Source organism: Macrotis lagotis, chromosome 2, assembly GCF_037893015.1.
Source record: "Macrotis lagotis isolate mMagLag1 chromosome 2, bilby.v1.9.chrom.fasta, whole genome shotgun sequence".
NCBI classification, from domain to species: domain Eukaryota; kingdom Metazoa; phylum Chordata; class Mammalia; order Peramelemorphia; family Peramelidae; genus Macrotis; species Macrotis lagotis.
In genome coordinates this window covers 319,260,349-319,279,532 of record NC_133659.1, presented here as the reverse complement: position 1 = coordinate 319,279,532, position 19,184 = coordinate 319,260,349, and the positions used below count along the sequence as shown (strand labels likewise).

The 19,184-nt window shown below is 40.8% G+C and overlaps 1 protein-coding gene across 6 annotated transcripts in view; it reads right to left on the bottom strand.

Moving 5' to 3' along the window:
• Positions 1–19,184, bottom strand: part of ANO4 (anoctamin 4) — a 413,892-nt gene that overhangs the window by 20,655 nt on the left and 374,053 nt on the right. For all 6 annotated transcript variants that reach the window (XM_074226672.1, XM_074226673.1, XM_074226677.1 and 3 more), the window contains 5 exons: positions 16,191–16,227; positions 10,496–10,607; positions 8,344–8,401; positions 7,461–7,558; positions 4,052–4,194 (listed from right to left, as the gene is read on the bottom strand). In XM_074226672.1, the coding sequence (XP_074082773.1) occupies positions 4,052–4,194; positions 7,461–7,558; positions 8,344–8,401; positions 10,496–10,607; positions 16,191–16,227 (448 nt within the window). The remainder of the gene's footprint in view (positions 1–4,051; positions 4,195–7,460; positions 7,559–8,343; positions 8,402–10,495; positions 10,608–16,190; positions 16,228–19,184) is intronic.

The following is a 19,184-nucleotide window of genomic DNA, read 5'->3' as shown; positions in this document are numbered from 1 at the left end:
AAGTTAGAGATGTGAAGAAGATAGGTGGGAGATACGAGTACCAATTAGGAATCTATAACAAAAGTCCAGGAAAAGAATGAGACTCTAAATTGGGTAATGACACTAAAGAAGAAATGGAGCGGACATAATGGCCTGGCTAGGATCTGGTGAATCAGAGAACGTCAAGAAATCCAGGTGGAATAACGGAGGATGGGGGTGTCATGAACAGCAATAGAGAAATAAGAGATAGATGTTCAAGGGAAGATGCTAAGGAGATATGAGGTGCCAGTAGGTCTTCAAGGTAGAGAGAGATATATACTCAACATTTATTAAACTCTTCCTATTGTAAAGGCATCAAGCGAAGGGCTGGGAATAGAAGTAAAAGTGAAATCTTCCCTCAAGGAGCTTCCATCCTAATTGGGGGAAACAGGTAAATATGAGAATATATGCAAAATGAAGACTAGATAGCACATCAGTTTCAGAGTCAGAGAAGATCTCTGAAGTCACCTGGTCCTACTCACACTGATGAGGAATGTCCCATATAATGTACCTGACAAGTCATTATCCAGCCTTGTCCAGAAAACTCTCCTTGGCAGGTTTTTCTTTTATCAAACCTTGAATTTACCTCTCTGCAGCTCTGACTTCTTGCTACTAGCTGCCCTCTGGGAGCTTAATAGAACAAGTCTGATTCCTTTTCCTAATGAGAGCCCTTCAGAGCCTTGAAGAATTTGTCTTCTCCTCCTTCCCCAATATCTACACACACACACACACACACACACACACACACAGTCATAGAGCTGGGACCTTACAGATCATTTCCAAGTCCCTCAGTTTACAGATAAGGAAACTGAGGCCCAGAAAAGTTAAATGGTTTGACTAAGGTGCCCTTGTAAATGGCAGATGCAGGATTCTGTGTCCTGAGTTGGGTGTTGCCAGTCCATTTTTAGTGTCTGTGACTATTTCTCATACTTCATGGACTTGAAGTCCTTATTTCCTAAAACTGAGCATATAGTGGTGTTCATCACCCTTCTTGTTCTTGGCATTATTCCTTCATTTTGGTCTGAAATCTTATTTTGGTGGTAGTAACTTTTCTAATCTGGAATTAAGCAGGTGAACTATGTAGGAATTAAGATTTTAGAGAAAACTTTAAGTAAACATGGGATTAATGCATAAAATGATAAAACAAAAGTGCTCTGGAATTTTAATTTGGCCAGATGTAGGGAAGTCTCTGTCACACACTGATTGATTGACATGTCTTCTAATTGGCCTGCTTATTTATCCTTCCATATTTTTTTGAAAGAACTTAATGAACTTTCATGAAATTTGGGACATTTGATCTTTATTATATTACATAATGAGTTGAATTTGTACTTCTGTCTGTCAAATTGAAACAACATGATAATCAAAAATCAAATGGGTAAAAGCTTCTATAGATTTTACTGCATTTCCATGAAATTTGGTACTTTGTGAGAAGCTACAAATACAGTTTCACGTGGATCAATTTGAGTTAGACTTTAGAGGCATTTAGTCCAATGTTCTCATTTTATAGATAAGGATCCTTAGATTTTAAAAAATTAAATTAAAAAAATTCCTAGATTTAAAAAAAAACTTAAAAAATTAAGTGATTTTTCCCATGGTCCTGTCACTCCTCTCAGAGATGGAATTTGAATCCAGGGCTTTCAGATTTTAAGACAGTCTTTCATCAAAAAATGCGATTTTACTAAGTACCAAGTTATTGAGTTGTTTCAGATATGTCTGACTCTTCATGGGTTTTCATGGCAAAGATACTGGAGTGGGTTTGCCATTTCCTTCTCCAACTCATTTTACAGCTGAAGAGAGAGAGGCACGGGGCTAAAATGACTTGCCTCAGGGTCCCACAGTTAATAAGTGTCTGAGGCCAGACTGGAAATCAGGAAGATGACTGGCTTGGTACTCTAAACCCAGATGCTCCAGTAATACGAGATACCCAGTAATACTTAGCAGAAAACTTAATTCCTTCCCTTTTCAGACTTTAAGTCCCTGAAGGTCAGTAGCTATATTTTTATCTAGCTTTGTTTCTCTCTAAGCACTGTGTAGTGCTTAATGGCTACTGATGGTCGACTAGATGAGTGCAAAATGAAAAGGAATAAGTGAAATGAAAAAAAATGTAGTTAGACTATGCGCACAGTGATTCTTTGAGTCATCTAAGAAGCAAAGATATTATGGGAAACTGCATGGGCATATGTTTAATAAAAGTTATTGCAACGAGATGAGGAAATCCCTCTACCAGTGCATCATTGAAAGTGGGCTCAGGGCTGGAGCCAGGCTTGAGTAGGTGTGTTGGAGGCAGGACTAGAACTGAGGCTTCCTGGCTGTGGCCAGCTAATCAATCTGTGATACCATTCTTCCTCTCCTATACATTATGCCAATTTTAAAAGGGTTAAGGTCTGCACTGGGCTGTAGTGGATAAGTAAAACCAACATAGACAATGTATTTGCCTTGGTTGCTTGAAATCCATCTATTTGGACCACTCCATTATGGGAAGGGAAATAATTGTGGCCCTACTTCTTTCTGTGGGAATTTCCCTTTAGGAACCCTGGTAGGAGAAGAGGAAAGGTGCTGTCAGCACAATAGTCTTATTTTATAAAAACTATCACCATGAATCAGTGCTAAGAATTTAAAATCAAACAGAAGATGACAATTACAGTGGTGAAATGATCATTCCCAATAGTTCCTTTATCTTAATATCTGAAGAAATTCCAGACATATTGTTTGCCCCTCTCCACCCCCCCCCCCCAATCCCAGCTCATTCTCCACATCAGATGCCTTGACTCCTCTGAGGATGACTCCACTCGGAGTCTGGGGAGCCCTTGCCTGGAACCACCATAGCATCGGAAGTTCCGGGGGGCCCCGCGGCCCACTTACCTTCTGATCTACTCTCCATACCTTGGGTATTCTCTTTCCCCCTTACCGCCATGTGCTTTCCAGTTCCCTGTATGTGTTGCCTTTCTCCATTAGAAAATCATTTGAGAGTAGGGATCATTTTGCTTTCATGATCATAGTGCTTGTCATTAAATAATAAGCAAATCTTCCTTTCTTTCTTCCTTTCTTTTCTTTTTTCCCTCTTCCCCTTCCTTTCCAACTTCTTTCCTCCCACCCATCCATTTATATCTCTTATTTATTGGAGAGGAAGAAATAGTACCAGCGTGCCTTCACATTAATTTGTTCTATTAATAAACTGCATTAATTACATTCTACATTAATGTTCAATTGGATTTCAACTTAATGTTATATCATTCAGGCATCTTGTAATTGAAACTCTTAAAAACATCACCAGTTATTTAGTGCAGGAGCCATCTAAAAAAATTCCATATCACTTGGATTTTACTAGTGTCCAAGAAGACTTAGTTGTATTTTTTTAAACTAGGTTTTAAAAGTAACCTAACAGGATAAACCTTTTAAGGCACATTCTAAATTTAGTCTCTTAGAGAACAGTTCCTTCTTAAAGGGTTGGGGTTGATAAGGAGAACTTCTTCTTTGATTTTCTATTTTCTGATAACTTATTTCTGTTTTCCAGTGACTTTGAAAGATAAAAACATTGTACTCTTTCTGGAACACTCTGATGCCTATTGCACTTGATGTCAAAAACAAGTTTAGCAGATTCTGTTTCCTTTGGGTGAAATTGTCTGCTCTTTTTGTCATAGTGAAACTTCTTAAAATAACAATATTAAATTTAGATCTGGAGCTTCCAAGGACCTCAGAGACCAGTTAGTTCAAATCCCTCACTTTACAGATGAGGAAACTGAGGCCCAAGGATTGGTCTATCCAAGGACCTAGGGGTGAGAATGGCCCCAGGTCCTCTGCCTCCAGAAGGCTATGCTCCTGGCTCTGTGCCATCCAGAGGACAAGTACCATCGTTTCTCCAATGTGGCATCCCTGGCAGCACCTGGTGGCACCTTGCACACAGTAGGTGTTTGTTTTTTGTTATACTGCTAGTCATGTAGCTTTCTAATAAGAAGAACAGATTTAGGTAAGAACATCCCAGAGGACTAAAATTGACATTTAAAAAATAGACAAAAGAACTTTTCCATACTCATTTCTAGGTATTCATCAAAGAGCCCATAAGCATTCATGGGCTGCAGGTTATAGTCCCTTTCCCATTGTGGGAAACTGGTTTTTCTCTGTGTGCCTTGCTCTTGACGGACTTTTCTCCTTGTCCACCAGTTCTGAATTAACCTGCATGACAAAAAAAATCAATTTGGGAAAAAATTTGTATTTATAAAAGACTTTCCAGGACCCAAAGGAGTCAGTCACCATATGCAAGCACAAGAAATGGAGAAATGAGAAACTGAAGATCACGTTCAAGACGAGAGAATGGAGGACTGGCCCTGGGGCTCATGGTGGTGGCGACACCCATGGCCAGCCAGGACCCCACTGGGGAGGCAGCTTGCTCTCGGGTACACTGCCTCTGAGGTTCACAGTTAGACCACCTACACCAGAGAGGTCTTTCACTGGCACATGGATCTCTGAGGCAGCCGGTGCTGCAGTACAGAGAGAGTTGGGCCTTGACTCAGGAAGACCTGGGTTCAAATTTGGCCTCAGACATGGTAGCTCTGGGACGTGGGCAAGCCACTTTACCTTACTCAGCCTTAGTTTTCTCATCTCTAAAATGGGCATAATAATAGCACCTACTTCCCAGGAGGTGTTGTATGGGGATAATATATGCAAAGAGCTTTGTGATCCTCAAAAGGCGATATAAATGCTAGTTTATTATTATTGCTATTCAGTAATATCACGGAATGAAAAACTATTACTATTAATTTTCCCATTGCCCATCCGCATGTGTGGTGCAGCTTAATGGCTTAGAGGGTCAGGCTCGCCTCCCAGTTAATACTTATGTGGTGAAGTTGTTTGGCACCTGTCAAATCTCTGGACGCTCTCCCAAAGGACAAACAACACCCCTGTTTTAAGATGAGAAAACTGGGCCCTGAAGAGATGGTGACTTGCCCATAAGTGGCTGATCCAGAGCTCGGAGCCAGGATGCATGCCATCAGTCCGTGAGTGCCACAGGCCACTGGACTGGTGTGGAGCACTAACAGTGGCCCCTTTTACTAACCTTTGCGTTTTGAATTGTGAATAAACAGAACAAGTATGGAGCCTGTTTGAGTCATTCCTCAGATTTTATCATTCCTACTCTTCCCTTTGTTGCTGCATGATGGCCAGGGACTATCTAATGGAGAGGGAAGGATGTGAAAAGGAGAATATCCCACATTTGGTCAGTGAGGTGGTATAGCAGATAGAGTGCCAGGACCTGGAATCAGGAAAACCCAAGTTCAAATGTGACCTCAGACACTTCCTAGCTGTGGGACAAGTCACTTCACCCTGCTTGCCTCAGTCTTCTCATCTGTAAAATGGGAATAATTATACCTACATTGCAGAATCAAATGGGTTCATTGTAAAGCTCTCTGCACACAGACACTCCATAAATGCTAGCTGCCATCATCATCAATCATCATCATCATCTCTCCCATTGTGATTCTAACTTACATCACTTAACTGAGGCATCGGGTCGCTTTATCCCTGCAGGTGCAGCAGGTAAGGAAAGAGTAATTCAGGTATGGAATTGGTGCTTCAGCAGGGGGAAGAGAACAGAATGGTTGTATGAAGGGATGAGCCTGGATAGGAAATGGGGAGGATGAGGCAAAAATAGGAAACTGGGAGCATGAATAAAAAGCCCCTCGAATTTGTTGCCTTTGTAGTAGATCTCAGGTTAGCAGAGTTAGTCTGGGACTCGTCACTTCAGAGACATTCTTGAATTACTCTCTGCTTTTGAACAAATTTTTCATGATGGCTTTTTAATTAAGAAAATATTACGGTAATTTAAAAGACTTCCTTGTTGTTGACCTTTTCTCCTCTGGTACCTTAAGAAACTGGAGAAGAAGGAAAGACTCCTAACAAAGGCCTTGGGAGATCCAAACCGAATTACCAAACTACTTGTTGCCAGAGTTGCTGAGGAGGTAGGGGGGGATTTTCTAAGGTCATTAGGGGCGTTAGCATGAGAGTGGGGAAAGGGGGAGGAGACAGAATAAGGCCAGAAATGTAGTAACATCTTGATCATTTACAGAATGTCCTAATAAAGACCCACAGGAGTGGGAGAAAAACCCGAAGAGACAAAGCATTGCAAATTTACATCCTCATAAAAATTAACTGCCTAAAACTGCAAACCTAGCCAAATTAAAAGGTTTTATTTATTTAATTATAATAAAGAGCTCACAATAAAATAAAGTTTGTGCTGTGTGTGTGTTTGTGTGTGTGTGTGTGTGTTTGTGTGTGTATGAAAAACTTGCCTTATTACTACTTGGAGGTCATAGTATTACTAGTTAAAATCAACGGGCAGCTCAAAGGAAATCTGGGTCTGTTTTTATTTTGTAGTCTTCCTTACCCTCATGTGGTCAGAAGAGCTTAGAGCCAGAAAGGACTTCACAAGTTATCAAGTCCCAGGGCTCCCCTGTTTTGCCAACGAGGAAACTGAAGCTTAGAATATTATAAATGATTTGCCTGGGGTTATACAGGTAATTGATATCAGAGGTGGGATTTGAATCCTTGTCATCTGTTATGATTTCAGAGTTATAAAGGGACCATCTTCTCTAAAACTGCTACAGGAAGAGCACATACCCAGAATGAATGGGGGTGGAGGGGATGGGATCCAAGGTGTGACCTCAGAAATGCTTCACCTTGCAGGTTTAGCACAAACTTTACCAGTCTATCATTTTCTAAAAAATCATGATCATAAAAGGCAGTATGGCATAATGTGGTTTTGATGTCAGATGGCAATGCTTAGATTAGGAAGAGATTAATAAATGTCTGTTGACTGGGGGTGGTGGTTCTGCCCTATCTCTATTATCTCACCAATGAACTGATGTAGTTTGATTAGACATCCTCTGATGTGTCTTGCAACTCTAAAACTAATGAGAGCTGACATCTAAAGCATTTTGATGTTCATAAAGTTAGTACTTGTGATTGGGGACCTGCTGTCTTCCAAATCTGGCAATGTGGTCTTTTCTCCATTTTCCAGATGCAAACATTGAGACTCAGAAAGCCTCAGTGACCTTCCATTATCACATAGCTGGAGAGTGTCAGAAGCAGAATCATGAAATTTGAGCTACAAAGTGTGGTAGAGGCCATTGACTCTCCTCATTTTTACATATGAAGAAACTAAGTCCCAGAGGAGTGAAGGAGTTTGCTCAAGATCACAGGATAGTGAATGGTGGAGTTGGGGTTCCAGGCCAGATTTCTCCTGGCTCCAAGTCTCGCTCTCTTTCCACTGTACCATGACGCCTCTCACCATCACACCAAGTCTTCTATAACAGGTCCTACCTTCCAGAATCCCAGGAAGCACTTAGAGATGTGGTCTGTCCCAATGGCCAGCTACCCATGGGCCCTCTCAGGAGCCATCCATGCAAGGCAGCAGGCCCTAAGGTCAGGAAGTCTCTTGTACTTACGGGTAGCCAAGCTCCATGAAATTGTTCCAGGTCTGCTTTAGCACCATTATAATACCCATTTGCATACAGAGATCAATAAGGCATCCACTAGGGTGGCACTGCAATGGAAGCAAACACAGAGCTCCATCAGATCCCAAATTCCTTGAGGGCAGGGCCTGTCTTGCCTGTCTGATGTCTGGCACATGGCTTGTTGTGATTGTTTTTCAGTCATTCTGTGATCCCATTTGGAGTTTTCTTAGCAAAGGTCCTAGAGTGGTTTGCTATTTCCTTCTCCAGCTCATTTTACAGAGAAGGAAACTGAGGCAGACAGGGTTAGACTTTCCCAGGGAAGTGTCTCAGCCCGGATTTGAGCTCATGAGGATCAGTCTCACTGGTTCTAAGCCCAGCCTCTAGCAGCTGTGCCATCTAGCCACCCCTAGCACAAAAGAAGCTCTTAAATGTTTACTGAATGAATAGGGAGAGGAGAAGAAGCCTAACACCCTAACCCTTCCCTTCTCCCTGCTTCCTGGTCCTCACCTTCTTGCAACCCTGTGGTGGAAGAGGACTTTACTTCTAGGTCCTCTCTCCCATTGTGCCCATGATGAAATGCCAGAATTAGAGAATTGAGGATAGTTATGGGTTGGAGAATTGGGGTTATAAGAATATATAAATATAAACAATATATTTTCTACTGTAAAATCCACACATGTGTCCACTTATGAATGATTAGGTTAAATGAACGATTAAATTAGTCTCCTCTTTACTTTCCCCCATTCCTTCCCCTATGTAATTTAGCCTTTTGGCATAAATCACAAGGACTTCTGTTTCCTTCCTTTCTCCCCCCCCCCCCATGCTATTTATTTGAAGGCTGTGGAAAGTTGGGCATCCTTAAGAGAATACAGACCTCTTCTAGTCTCCACCTGTTTATCAGCCTCAGATAGGCACCTGGGTGTCCTGTAAACCTTCAACACAAGAGACCACATCAATGCACAGCATATGGAAGGGTTGTTCAGTTCATGCTTGACATAGTATAACTTCTCTTTCAAAATAAATCACTGAGAATGATGGCATCACCTTTCAGGGAGCTAGTGAAGCCCTGTCTTTTTCAAGAGGGAGAATAGCCTTTGGGGAGTCACTGGCAAGTCCCAGAAAGACCACAATATTTGGCCTTGTTGCCCATAGACAAGAGACCAACTCTACCTTTTTGCTCCAATGTAATGTTCAGTATTTAGCATCTGATATAATAACAAAATCTGGGCAAAAGCACAGGGTCTCCTGGCTACAGACATGCATGGACCTTGGATGGGAGCGGCATGCTACATATACAAATGTGTGGCCCTTCCTCTTTGGACGGTATTTCCATTACTACGCATGCGTTTGTGTGCTACTGATCTGTTTTAAGAAGTGTTTCTACAAACTGAATCTCAGATAAGATACAATTTTTATACTTTCTTGAACTGGCTTTTTGTGGCAATATCAATCACTCCTGGGAAATGAAACAATTTGGGCCAGAATTTCACGCTGACTAAACTAACAACTGGAGAACTAAATACAAATGGCATCATTATCCACCCTGGACAGCCTCCCTTATCCTTCTCTAGTGCCTGTGCCTCCCTTGTGTTTCCACAGCAGTTCCTAGTTGATGGGCCCATTTCGTGAGCAACTCTCCAGCCGGGAGGGGAGGTAAGGAAGAGAGGCTCCACATTCTCCAGGTGCCAACTCTGCCTTGTCATTTTTCTGTTTCCTCCTGTTCTTTTAGTTGTGGAGATCTATCCTCCTCCTTGTGAAGAACCTTGACAATGGCTTTAGTCCCAAGTAGCTGGGGTGACAGGACATGGGTGATTTAAAGATCTACTGGTTCACAAATACAAGTCAAATGCCTTCCCCTTATATTCTGCAAAAAGGCATGAGTGGAAGTTTTAGAATTTTGAGGAGAGATAGGGATGTGTCCTTGTTTATGGGGGCTTAGGGGGAATGGGGTAAAGATCCTTTTTCCATCCTTTTTAAAAGGCCAAACAAGGTGTGGGGAGGTTAAGATGTCAGCTACTTAGCCCTAATTTGGCATTGGTGCTGTTTTACCATACCAGTTGTCTTTCCTTAGGAATTAACCCACGATCCTTCCCAAGGACAGTTTTCTGATTTCCTCCCCCTCCCCCACATATAACTTTCTAGGAGTGTTTCATACTCCCCCAATCCCAAAGAATAAAACCAATATATTCATGAGTCTTTCCAGTCATTGCTGATCTTCAGACCAGGAAAGAAGATGGGGAAGGGCTAGAATGACTGGAACATAATGGTTTGTTGACCAAGGCTTGCTCCACCTTTGATGCTTAGAGACCTAGCATTAAAAGGGACCTCAGAAGCCAAATACTTCAAACTCCTCTTTTCACCCCATGAATGCTGAGACTTAAGGAGACCATAGGACCATGGATCTAGGGCTGGGATGGACATACGAGGCCGTCTCATCCAGCCATCTCATTTAACAAATAAGGAACAGAGGTGAAGTGAGCTGCCTAAGGTATGATATGACAAAGAAACAGATTTACAGCAAAATGGGACCTTGAAGGCCAACCTCTCATTTTACAAATGAAGAATCTGAAGCCAAGGCAAGGGAATGACTGAGAAAGGGGACTAGAGGGAATTTCAGAGGGCATCTCGTCCAGCTCTTTCACTTGAATACTGAGGAAAATGACTGTAAAGAGATGATCTCAAGGTCAGATGGAGAATGTCAAGGAAGGGATTAAAATCTAGGTTTTTGACTTCAGAACTAGGGTCCCTTCCATTTGGCCACATTACTTTTCCCCTCAGTTTCTGAGGGACTTCTCTGATGCACCCGGATGTAAAAAGGCTGTAGGAGATGCAGATTTACCCCCAAATTCTCTTGCTAAGTTGTGAGAGGTTTGTGTTTTCTTCTCTGAGAACCCGGGACAGCTCCTTGGGCCCCAGACCTTCCCCTTACAGAAATGTCGCTCATGGCCCATGCTACCCATAGAAAGGTGCCATCTCAGCTCAACCACATGCTCATTCTCTGCTTCCTACCAGACGTAAATTCTTACCTTCCAAGGAAGAATGCGATGTAAAAGGTAGAGCTGTTCAGATTGACAAATTGAAAAAGAAACATTTTCAAAGTGAAGCTGTTCTCCCACTCAGACTCAGTGCGAGGCTGCTCTGTGGACAAAGGAGTAGAGCATGAGAACCTTCATCTGACCCTTTAGCTTCCCTCAGAAAGGTCCAACATTAGTGACTCTTTCCGCTTTCAGGGAGGTTGGTGGGCACAGAACCACAAAGGTCATTGGAAATGGACAATCCAAATACATATGAAGAAGAAACTTTTCATTCATCCATCAAAGATATAGCAGAATAATCCTAAAAAGTTGTCTAAGGCAGAGAGGCTCGTTTCATTCTTTGGTACTGTCTCTCCCAGGACTCTGAAAAGAGCCTAGTCCACATAAGATATAGTCAAGAATTATAGCTTATTTGCCAGTTTGTTGGAGTAGCAGATGAAATACTGACTTAGAATCGGCAAGCCACTATTTCAAATTCTGCCTCCAGTACTTGTAAGGTGCAGCAATCTGGGTAGATTATTAACCTCTTCATACCTTTAGTTTCTTCCTCTATAAAATGGGGATAGCAACTGAAACTACTTCCCAGGGTTGTGAGGATTAGAGGAGGTAGTATAAACAAAGCATTGTGCAAAATGTAAAAGACTTTATATATATATATATATATATATATATATATATATATATATATGTATATGCATGTATACACAAATTATTATTACTCTTACTTCCCCCACTATGGTGCTTTGCCTCCAATCAGGGTTTAAATATTGTTCGTCATCATTTGGCCTTAATCAGTGCCATGACATGGACAGTGAGAACTATTAGTCTCATTTAGAGAGGCGCCATAGGGTGATAGAATATTGCATTGGAAATAGATGTCCTGGCATCAAATCTGCATCGTACTGTTTACTACCAGTGTGACCTTGGGCAAATTGCTTAACTTTCTTGGACCTCAGTTGTAATATGTATGCGTGTAAATATTTATGCCAATATATACATACAGAGAGAGACGGAGGGAGGGTAGTGGTACAAGGGTTACAGGATCTGAAGTTAGGAAAATTACTAAATTCAAATCCAGCTTCAGATACTGATTAGCCATGTGACTGGGCAAGTCATTTCACCCTGCTTGCCCCAGTTTCCTCATCTATAAAGAGACCCAGAGAAGGAAAAGGCAAACCACTCCAGTATCTGCCAAAAATAGCCCCAAAGCATCTTGAAGAGTCAGATATGACTGAAAAATGACTAAACAATTATGCATATATGTTTCTACACATATATATGTAAGTGATACATGCAGACACATACATAAATATACAAAATATACATAGGGCATTTTTTTAAGGCTAGGTGCTAGCAAAGAGACATGAAGAAAAGTCTCATGAAGGTGGTCCTAGAGCTGAGCGTTGAAGGGAACTGGGAACTGGAAGAGGTGGGAGTGAAGACATACTTTATCTTACTGAACAGAAGTGTGGAGTTGGGGGGGTATTAGAGCAGGAAAGCTTCCTGTGGGTCTGATCAACTCCCAAATAAATGGGCATCTGGGGACTTTCATCACCCTCCTTTACATCAGCACAGCACTTGACCATGAAACAGCTCTTTTCAGACGTGATTTCCTTCTTAGTAGTATGCCTGTTTTATAGATAAGAAAATGAAGCTCTGAGGATAATTTGACTTGTGCTAGGTCACATGGATAGTGAAGTATAGCACTCACAAGTGATTCCAGGTCTGGTTTTTGAAAGCCTAATCCCTTTGCTGATACTTCACCATTTTGGATTTTCTATCCATGTTATTTCTATTGCTATTTTATTTTATTCTTTTTCTTTTGGCAAGGCAATGGGGTTAAGTGGCTTACCCAAGGCCACACAGCTAGGTCATTATTAAGTGTCTGAGACCGGATTTGAACCCAGGTACTCCTGACTCCAGGGCGGGTGCTTTATCCACTGCGCCACCTCGCCCGCCCCATATCCATGTTATTTCTAATTGGGGCTGGGCAGAGATCTTTAATGGCAAAGAAATCCACAAGCACTTCTCACTGGGAAAGCTCCAGATGGAAGTGAGCCAACATGGGTCATATGTAAATGGCTTTATATATAAATTTAGGGTCTGACAGCTTGCATGATAATGCTGGAACCATTCCTTACATCCTGAATATGTGTTAAATATTTGTGTTCTGCTCATAGCTGCCCCTCAGTTCAGTCCATTGCTTTGTCAGCTCTTCAGAGTACATCTGGATGGAGGCAGTTTTTTTTTTTTTTTGCTGTGTCCTAGATCCTGGGTTTGGAGGGATTAATAGTGACAAGTTTATTTCCACCCTATGTATCAACCTGGGTGGTTGGAGGCAAGATACCTGAAAATTAAGTAAAAATCTGAACAAATTATAAAGTATTGGTAGGGATCTTAGGAACAAGAGCCAAAAGGAACCTCAGAATTGGACAGTCAATCAACAATTTATTTAGTCCAGCTTTCAGTTAGTCAACAGACCATCTAGTCCAGACCCCAGTCAGTCAACAGACCTTCTAGTGCACTCCACTCCCACTTTAATGTTGAAGAAACTGATGTCTAGGGAGGTTAAACAACTCTTGTGAATGGTCACAAGGGTAGTAAGCATCAGATGCAAGCCTTGAACTCGTCTCATGGCTCTAGAGCAAGTCTTCTGACCAAATGAACAAATGACAACTTTGCTTACTCTCTAAGAGGTATATTACAAAAGAAAAATGCCACGCCACTGAAATTTGGTTCATTAAAATACACGCCAAAGGCAAACTTAATGCAACTCAAACTACGTATGAGACATGATGTGGCATCATCTCAGGTTTATACAACAACTGGCAAAGAATCCCAACATTTAAAGTCATAGGATCAGAGGTTCAGGGCTGGAAGGGAATAGCAATTCAATTTTCTCATTTTTTCCTTAAAATGAGAAAACCAAGGCTCAGGGAAGTAAAGTCATTTAAGATCAGAGATCTATGGAAAAGGCCTTTGGAGCCATCTGGAGTCCAATGCTCTCCTAGATGAAGAAACTGAATTGTAAGGAGGTGAGATTAGAATCAGGACCTTTCATCCTCAGAAGCTCTTGGATTCCTAGAAAAGATCTAAGATTCGAAAGGACCTTGGAGTCAACTAGTCAAATGCTCTCATTTTTTTAAATGCAGAAACTCATTTCTAAGGAGATGGTGGGACTTACCCAAGTTCACCCTGGGGTGTGATTTGAACCCAATTTTTCTTATTCCAGACACTATGCTTCATATCACCACCTAGCTGCCCCCCTTGAGGTTTTACTCTCAAGTGAAGGATCCAGTTCTACAAGGCTTCCTTTTTTTCCTAAGAAGTTAGAAAGCTTAAAAATACAGATTACAAGTAAAATTAACAAAATATTATGAGTCCCCAGGCAATCTATTGATTATAGAGATGAAAAGATTTCCTGGTCAGGGGAATTTACTGTAATCAGATAGGCACAGGTTCCCACCTTCCACCCTTAGTACACTCTCTCTACAAAAAGAAATCTTTTCTTTAAGGGTTTTTTTTTGAAAGGCAAATGGGGTTAAATGGCTTGCCCAAGGCCATACAGCTAGGTAATTATTAAGTGTCTGAGACCGGATTTGAACTCAAGGACTCCTGACTCCAGGGCCACTGCTCTATCCACTGTCCCACCTAGCTGCCTCTCAAAAAAGAATTCTTAATCTTTTTTAATGTCATATACCCCTTTGATGAACTTCTTAGAATGATGTTTTTAAATGCATAAAGTAGAAGCAAAATTACCAAAAAAAAGAAACATCAGTCATATTGAAAGTTATTAAAATGTTTTAAAGTTAAAAACCCAAATAAAAGACCTGTCAAAGGAAAACAATGCACTCTTATATTTCTTTCGCTATAACTTTTTTTAAAAGTTTTTTTTTTTTTGCAAGGCAATGGGGTTAAATGGCTTGCCCAAGGCCACACAGCTAGGTCATTATTAAGTGTCTGAGACTAGATTTGAACTTAGGGACTCCTGACTCTAGGGCCCCGGTGCTCTATCCACTGAGCAACCTAGCTGCCCCCTCTATAATAACTTCCAAAGAGAATTCATGATAATGACTCAATATGAACCCCAAGGAAAAGATGAAAAATCAGACCTCTTTCGTTTTGGTTGAGAAGTGGGGAGCAATGGTGTGGAATGTGGCATATCCTTTCAGATAAAGTCACTGTATGTTTGGTATTATTTAGCTATTTTTCTTTGTTAAAAAGAAGATAATATTTGTCTTTCATTCTCAAAGAAGACTATGACATCAGGAAAGTGATGCCATGACAAGAACATGAACTAAATTTGAGTGGGGGGGGCTGTGCTATGTCACCAGCTTTACTTTCTCCTCCAGAGACATCGTCTGGGTCTGGTGGTCAGATATGAATCAGGACAATTGGAGTTGGCTCTGGATGGGAGGCAATGAGGGTTAAGTGACTTGCCCAAGGTCACACAATAACTAAGGCTGGATTCGAACTCCTGTCCTCCTGACTTGAAGGCCAGTGCTCTATCCACTGCACCATCTAGCTACCCAAATGTAAGGTATCTTTAAAAACAACTGACCTGGAAAACAGGCCAAGAAGAGACAATTTAAGAAACATTCCATTCCTTGAAAACCATTATTATATTAGGATGCCTGAACAATACAATTCAAGAAATCATAAAGAAATCAACCTATCATCTCCTGATGAAAAATCCTAAAAGCAAGTCACAGGAATTTCATTTCCCAGATCTCAACCTCCCCTAGAAAGGGGGAAAATATATTGGAAGAATTAAAAAAGAAACAGTTCAAGGACCAAGCAATTATAGTCAAGATCACACAAGACTGGGCAACTTCTGCTAAAAACAAGAGGAGATACTGTAATATAACCTATGTCACCAGGTAAAAGATAAAGGTTCATAAGTTAAAAATAAAACTTACTTTTCAAAGTTAAGTATCATCTATGTGTGGAAGGGGGAGGGAGAGGTTGGCATGGATCTTTAATGTAATAAAAGAGTTTCAGAATTTTTTGAGGGAAAGACCAGAACTGGGAAGAGACTTTTGAAACACAAATACTCTAGCCCAGAAAAGTCCAGGCAGTACAGATATTTGAGCAAGTGTGATAATGTTGTCCTAACACTTTAATAGGAAAAACAGAAAAAAATGTGTCTTTACAGAACTTTACTATCTCCCCAGCTTCTCTCCTTTTCCTTCTTAAAATCCAGGTAAAGTATATTATTAAGAGTAATGGGGATGGGGCGGCTAGGTGGCGCAGTGAATAGAGCACCGGCCTTGGAGGGTTCAAATCCGACCTCAGACACCTAGCCATGTAGCCTTGGGCAAGCCACTTAGCCCCATTGCCTTGAAAAAAAATCTAAAAAAAAAAAAAAGTAATGGGGATGACTAGGTGGCGCAGTGCGGGTGGCTAGGTGGCACAGTGGATATAGTATCGGCCCTGGAGTCACGAGTACCTGCGTTCAAATTTGCCCCCAGACACTTAATAATGACCTAGCTGTGTGGCCTTGGGCAAGCCACTTAACCACTTAACTTAAAAAAAATCAATCAACATAGTTCCCCATCTTAAGCCAATTCAGAAAATGTCATCACCTGTTCCTAAACACATGGGATCTTCACCTTTTGCCCCCATGATATCTGAGTGTCTTGCGCATCGAACCTTTCAATAGGATGGAGGAAACATTGCCACTTACCTAAATTTGTCAGAAGAAGAGCGACTTTTTCATACAACTGCAAAATAAGGAAAAAAATATTTCACAGTTTAGAAGGTGAAGTGCACAGACCCCTAATACAGAACTGGAATGATCCAGCAAGCAAATCGCAAACTCCCTTCCAAAAGAACCCATTTATTTTCACAGCAGCTATGCTCTATAAGGACCCTGGAGAGGTGGGCAGCTTTGCTATTCACAAGCCCCATCTCTTCTTGGTTCCTTTTTTAATAATCCGCATCCTATCCTAAACTGTTATTTCTCCTGGTTACATGATAACGTCTCAGGACCACGGAGACCTGAGGCCTAGTCATAGAAGACAAGCCCCAGAGTCAGAAGACCTGAGCTCACATTTTGCTTCATACACATACTGTCTCAGAGACTCTGGATAAGTTTTTTAACTCAGCACTCTGAGACAACTCCCCCAAGACTATAAACTGCTCCATACAGGGGCCATCAATAGAGCGTGTTTTCTGACCAGTGGCATCTTTCCTCATGAAAACTCGAGACTGGTCTTCCATGCCTCAATTCCTGAGCACAAAATCAGCCAACATTTATTGAGGACCCAGTATATATCATTGAATTTGACTTCTCCATTAGAACCAAGGTTAACAAGACCATCATGCCAACAAATGACCTTATAGAGAAAAACAGAAATCCGAGGGTTGTGTGGCTCCATCCCTACAATTGAAAAAAAATTAAAATACACCTCTAACGGATAATAGGTCAGGCACATGATTGTTCTATAGAAAGGGGAGGCCCAATATTGAGTTAGTTGTATTCCCCCAGCCCTTGAGCAAAGTACCTGATATAGCTATAGGTACTTAGTAAAAATTTACTGAGAATTGATTATTGATTGATTTGCAAAAATTCTTGCATTCCTATTTTTTCTTTTTTTTTTTTAATTTAAGGCAATAGGGTTAAGTGACTTGCCCAGGGTCACACAGCTAGGCAATTATTAAGTGTGTGAGTCTGGATTTGAATTCAGGTCCTCCTGACTCCAGGGCTGGTGCTCTATGCACTGTGCCACCTAGCTGCCCCTTGAATTCCTATTAAAGACTAAGGCTAGTTATGAGCTAATAATGGGGATATGTAGGAATATTTATCAGTGATTTCATTTAGTATATGTTGGTCTAGGAACAGTTTTTCTCCCTTGAGAGAAGGGACACTTAAATTCCCTTGTCTTGCTTTATTTCCCTAGTAGCCTGGTACAGAGTAGGCCCTTAATAATGCTTCTTGTTTGACTGATGTCATAAGGGGATTTCTTTTCAGGGATGGGTTGGCCTTCTAAGGTTGAGGCTGTGGCTGCTGTAGCTCATGATATTGTAGTCCATTTGGGGAGAAAAGACACATGGAGAGAATCAGATTACAAGGCTAAACACACACATGCCCTATAACTGGTTCACTCAGTAAGTGCCTTTCATAGAAGTTTCATAGCATGAGATATCCCTTTCTGTAAGTGTGATTAAGGAAGGATTTTAGAAAATGTATGGATACTAAGAACAAAAATGGTGGCTATTTACTTTTTCTCTGCCAACATCTCTTTCTACTGATTTCTCTATCCTAGTCCTGTTTCCTCATTAGTAAGCAAGGAGAGTAAGGTGAATCCTACACTCAGAGTTTTATTGACTCAATAACTTAATGCTCTCAGGCCTGTTTGTCAGTCAGCATTAGGGGGAGATGTTACTTGGCCCTCTAAGATGGCTCAGTCACCCCCCTTCCTATTGGTCATATACTCCTACTTCTGGGAGGAACTGAGATGCAAGGGCCCAATCTCTCTTGCTGATGGTGATCTATCTGCCTTTATCTCATGACAAAAGTTATCCATAAAAGCTGCCTCAATTTTCAAGTCACTGCTGATCTCCTTTGATTAACTTCTCAATGTGTTGTATTGCTACTTTGACATATTTATGACAAACCCCTTTTGATTCTCTTTGTCCTGACTTTTGCTTCCTTAACTAAAGGTGAAAGCTCAAAGAATTTTCCTTTCGACACAAAGGTGTAAACTCAAGGCCTGAGCCATAAGAGGTCAAAACTCCTGAGTACTATTAAAATTAGTTGGAAAATGTTTAACAAATAAAAATACAGTGCTACATAGATAATGCTAATGTATGGTTTTCTAAGTCTATATGTAACGTCTATTTCTATTTGAATTTGATACCAATGAATTAGATGATCTAATTTAATATTTGTTTAGACAATCAATGACTCCATCACCCCGAAAGCATTAATTGCCTGAAATGTGGCAATGGGGATTGAATTGGTTAAGAATTGGGAATACAAAGAGAAAGGTGATATTATCTCTGCTCTGAAGGAGATACAAGTTCACCCCTAGGGCTTGTAAGCTTGTCTTTCCCATCTTCTCCTATCAAGGTGATAGAAAGGCAAAAGAAATTTGTCAGTGGACAAACACTAAATGAAATTTGAGGGAAGAGCTATTTCTCTTAAAAGGTAGCAAAGAAAATTGCTTTCAAATCGTATAACTAAGCAAACCTGGAGACTTAGAGTTAGGAGCATTAAATGACTATTGGTTTCCAAAATATGCAAGATGATGGAAATTCAAGATGCCAATTAGTGAAAACACAATTCATTCAAGTATCCTCTTGGTCATTTTTTGAACAGTGCAGTGATAATTTGACTGTGAAAATCAAATATTTTTCATTTAGGCACACTGTGGTATGAATTAGTAACACAATTTCTTGTGTTGACAAATACCTAAATTGCCATTGTTGACAAATACTTAAAATACACTCCACTTATCTTTAAGTCCCCAACAAACCCAACAACTACATTGTTTTAAACAGATATAATGGCACCAGTACTGGATGGACTACTGTTGGGGACTCTTTCTTGAAAATTGAATTCTGTATGATCTAAAATTTCAGCATTCATAATTAAAGCAGAATGGCAGGAAGCAGGCTTTTGAGTTAGAGGACCAGGTCTGATGCTTCCTATCTGGGAAGGTCACTAAATTTCCCT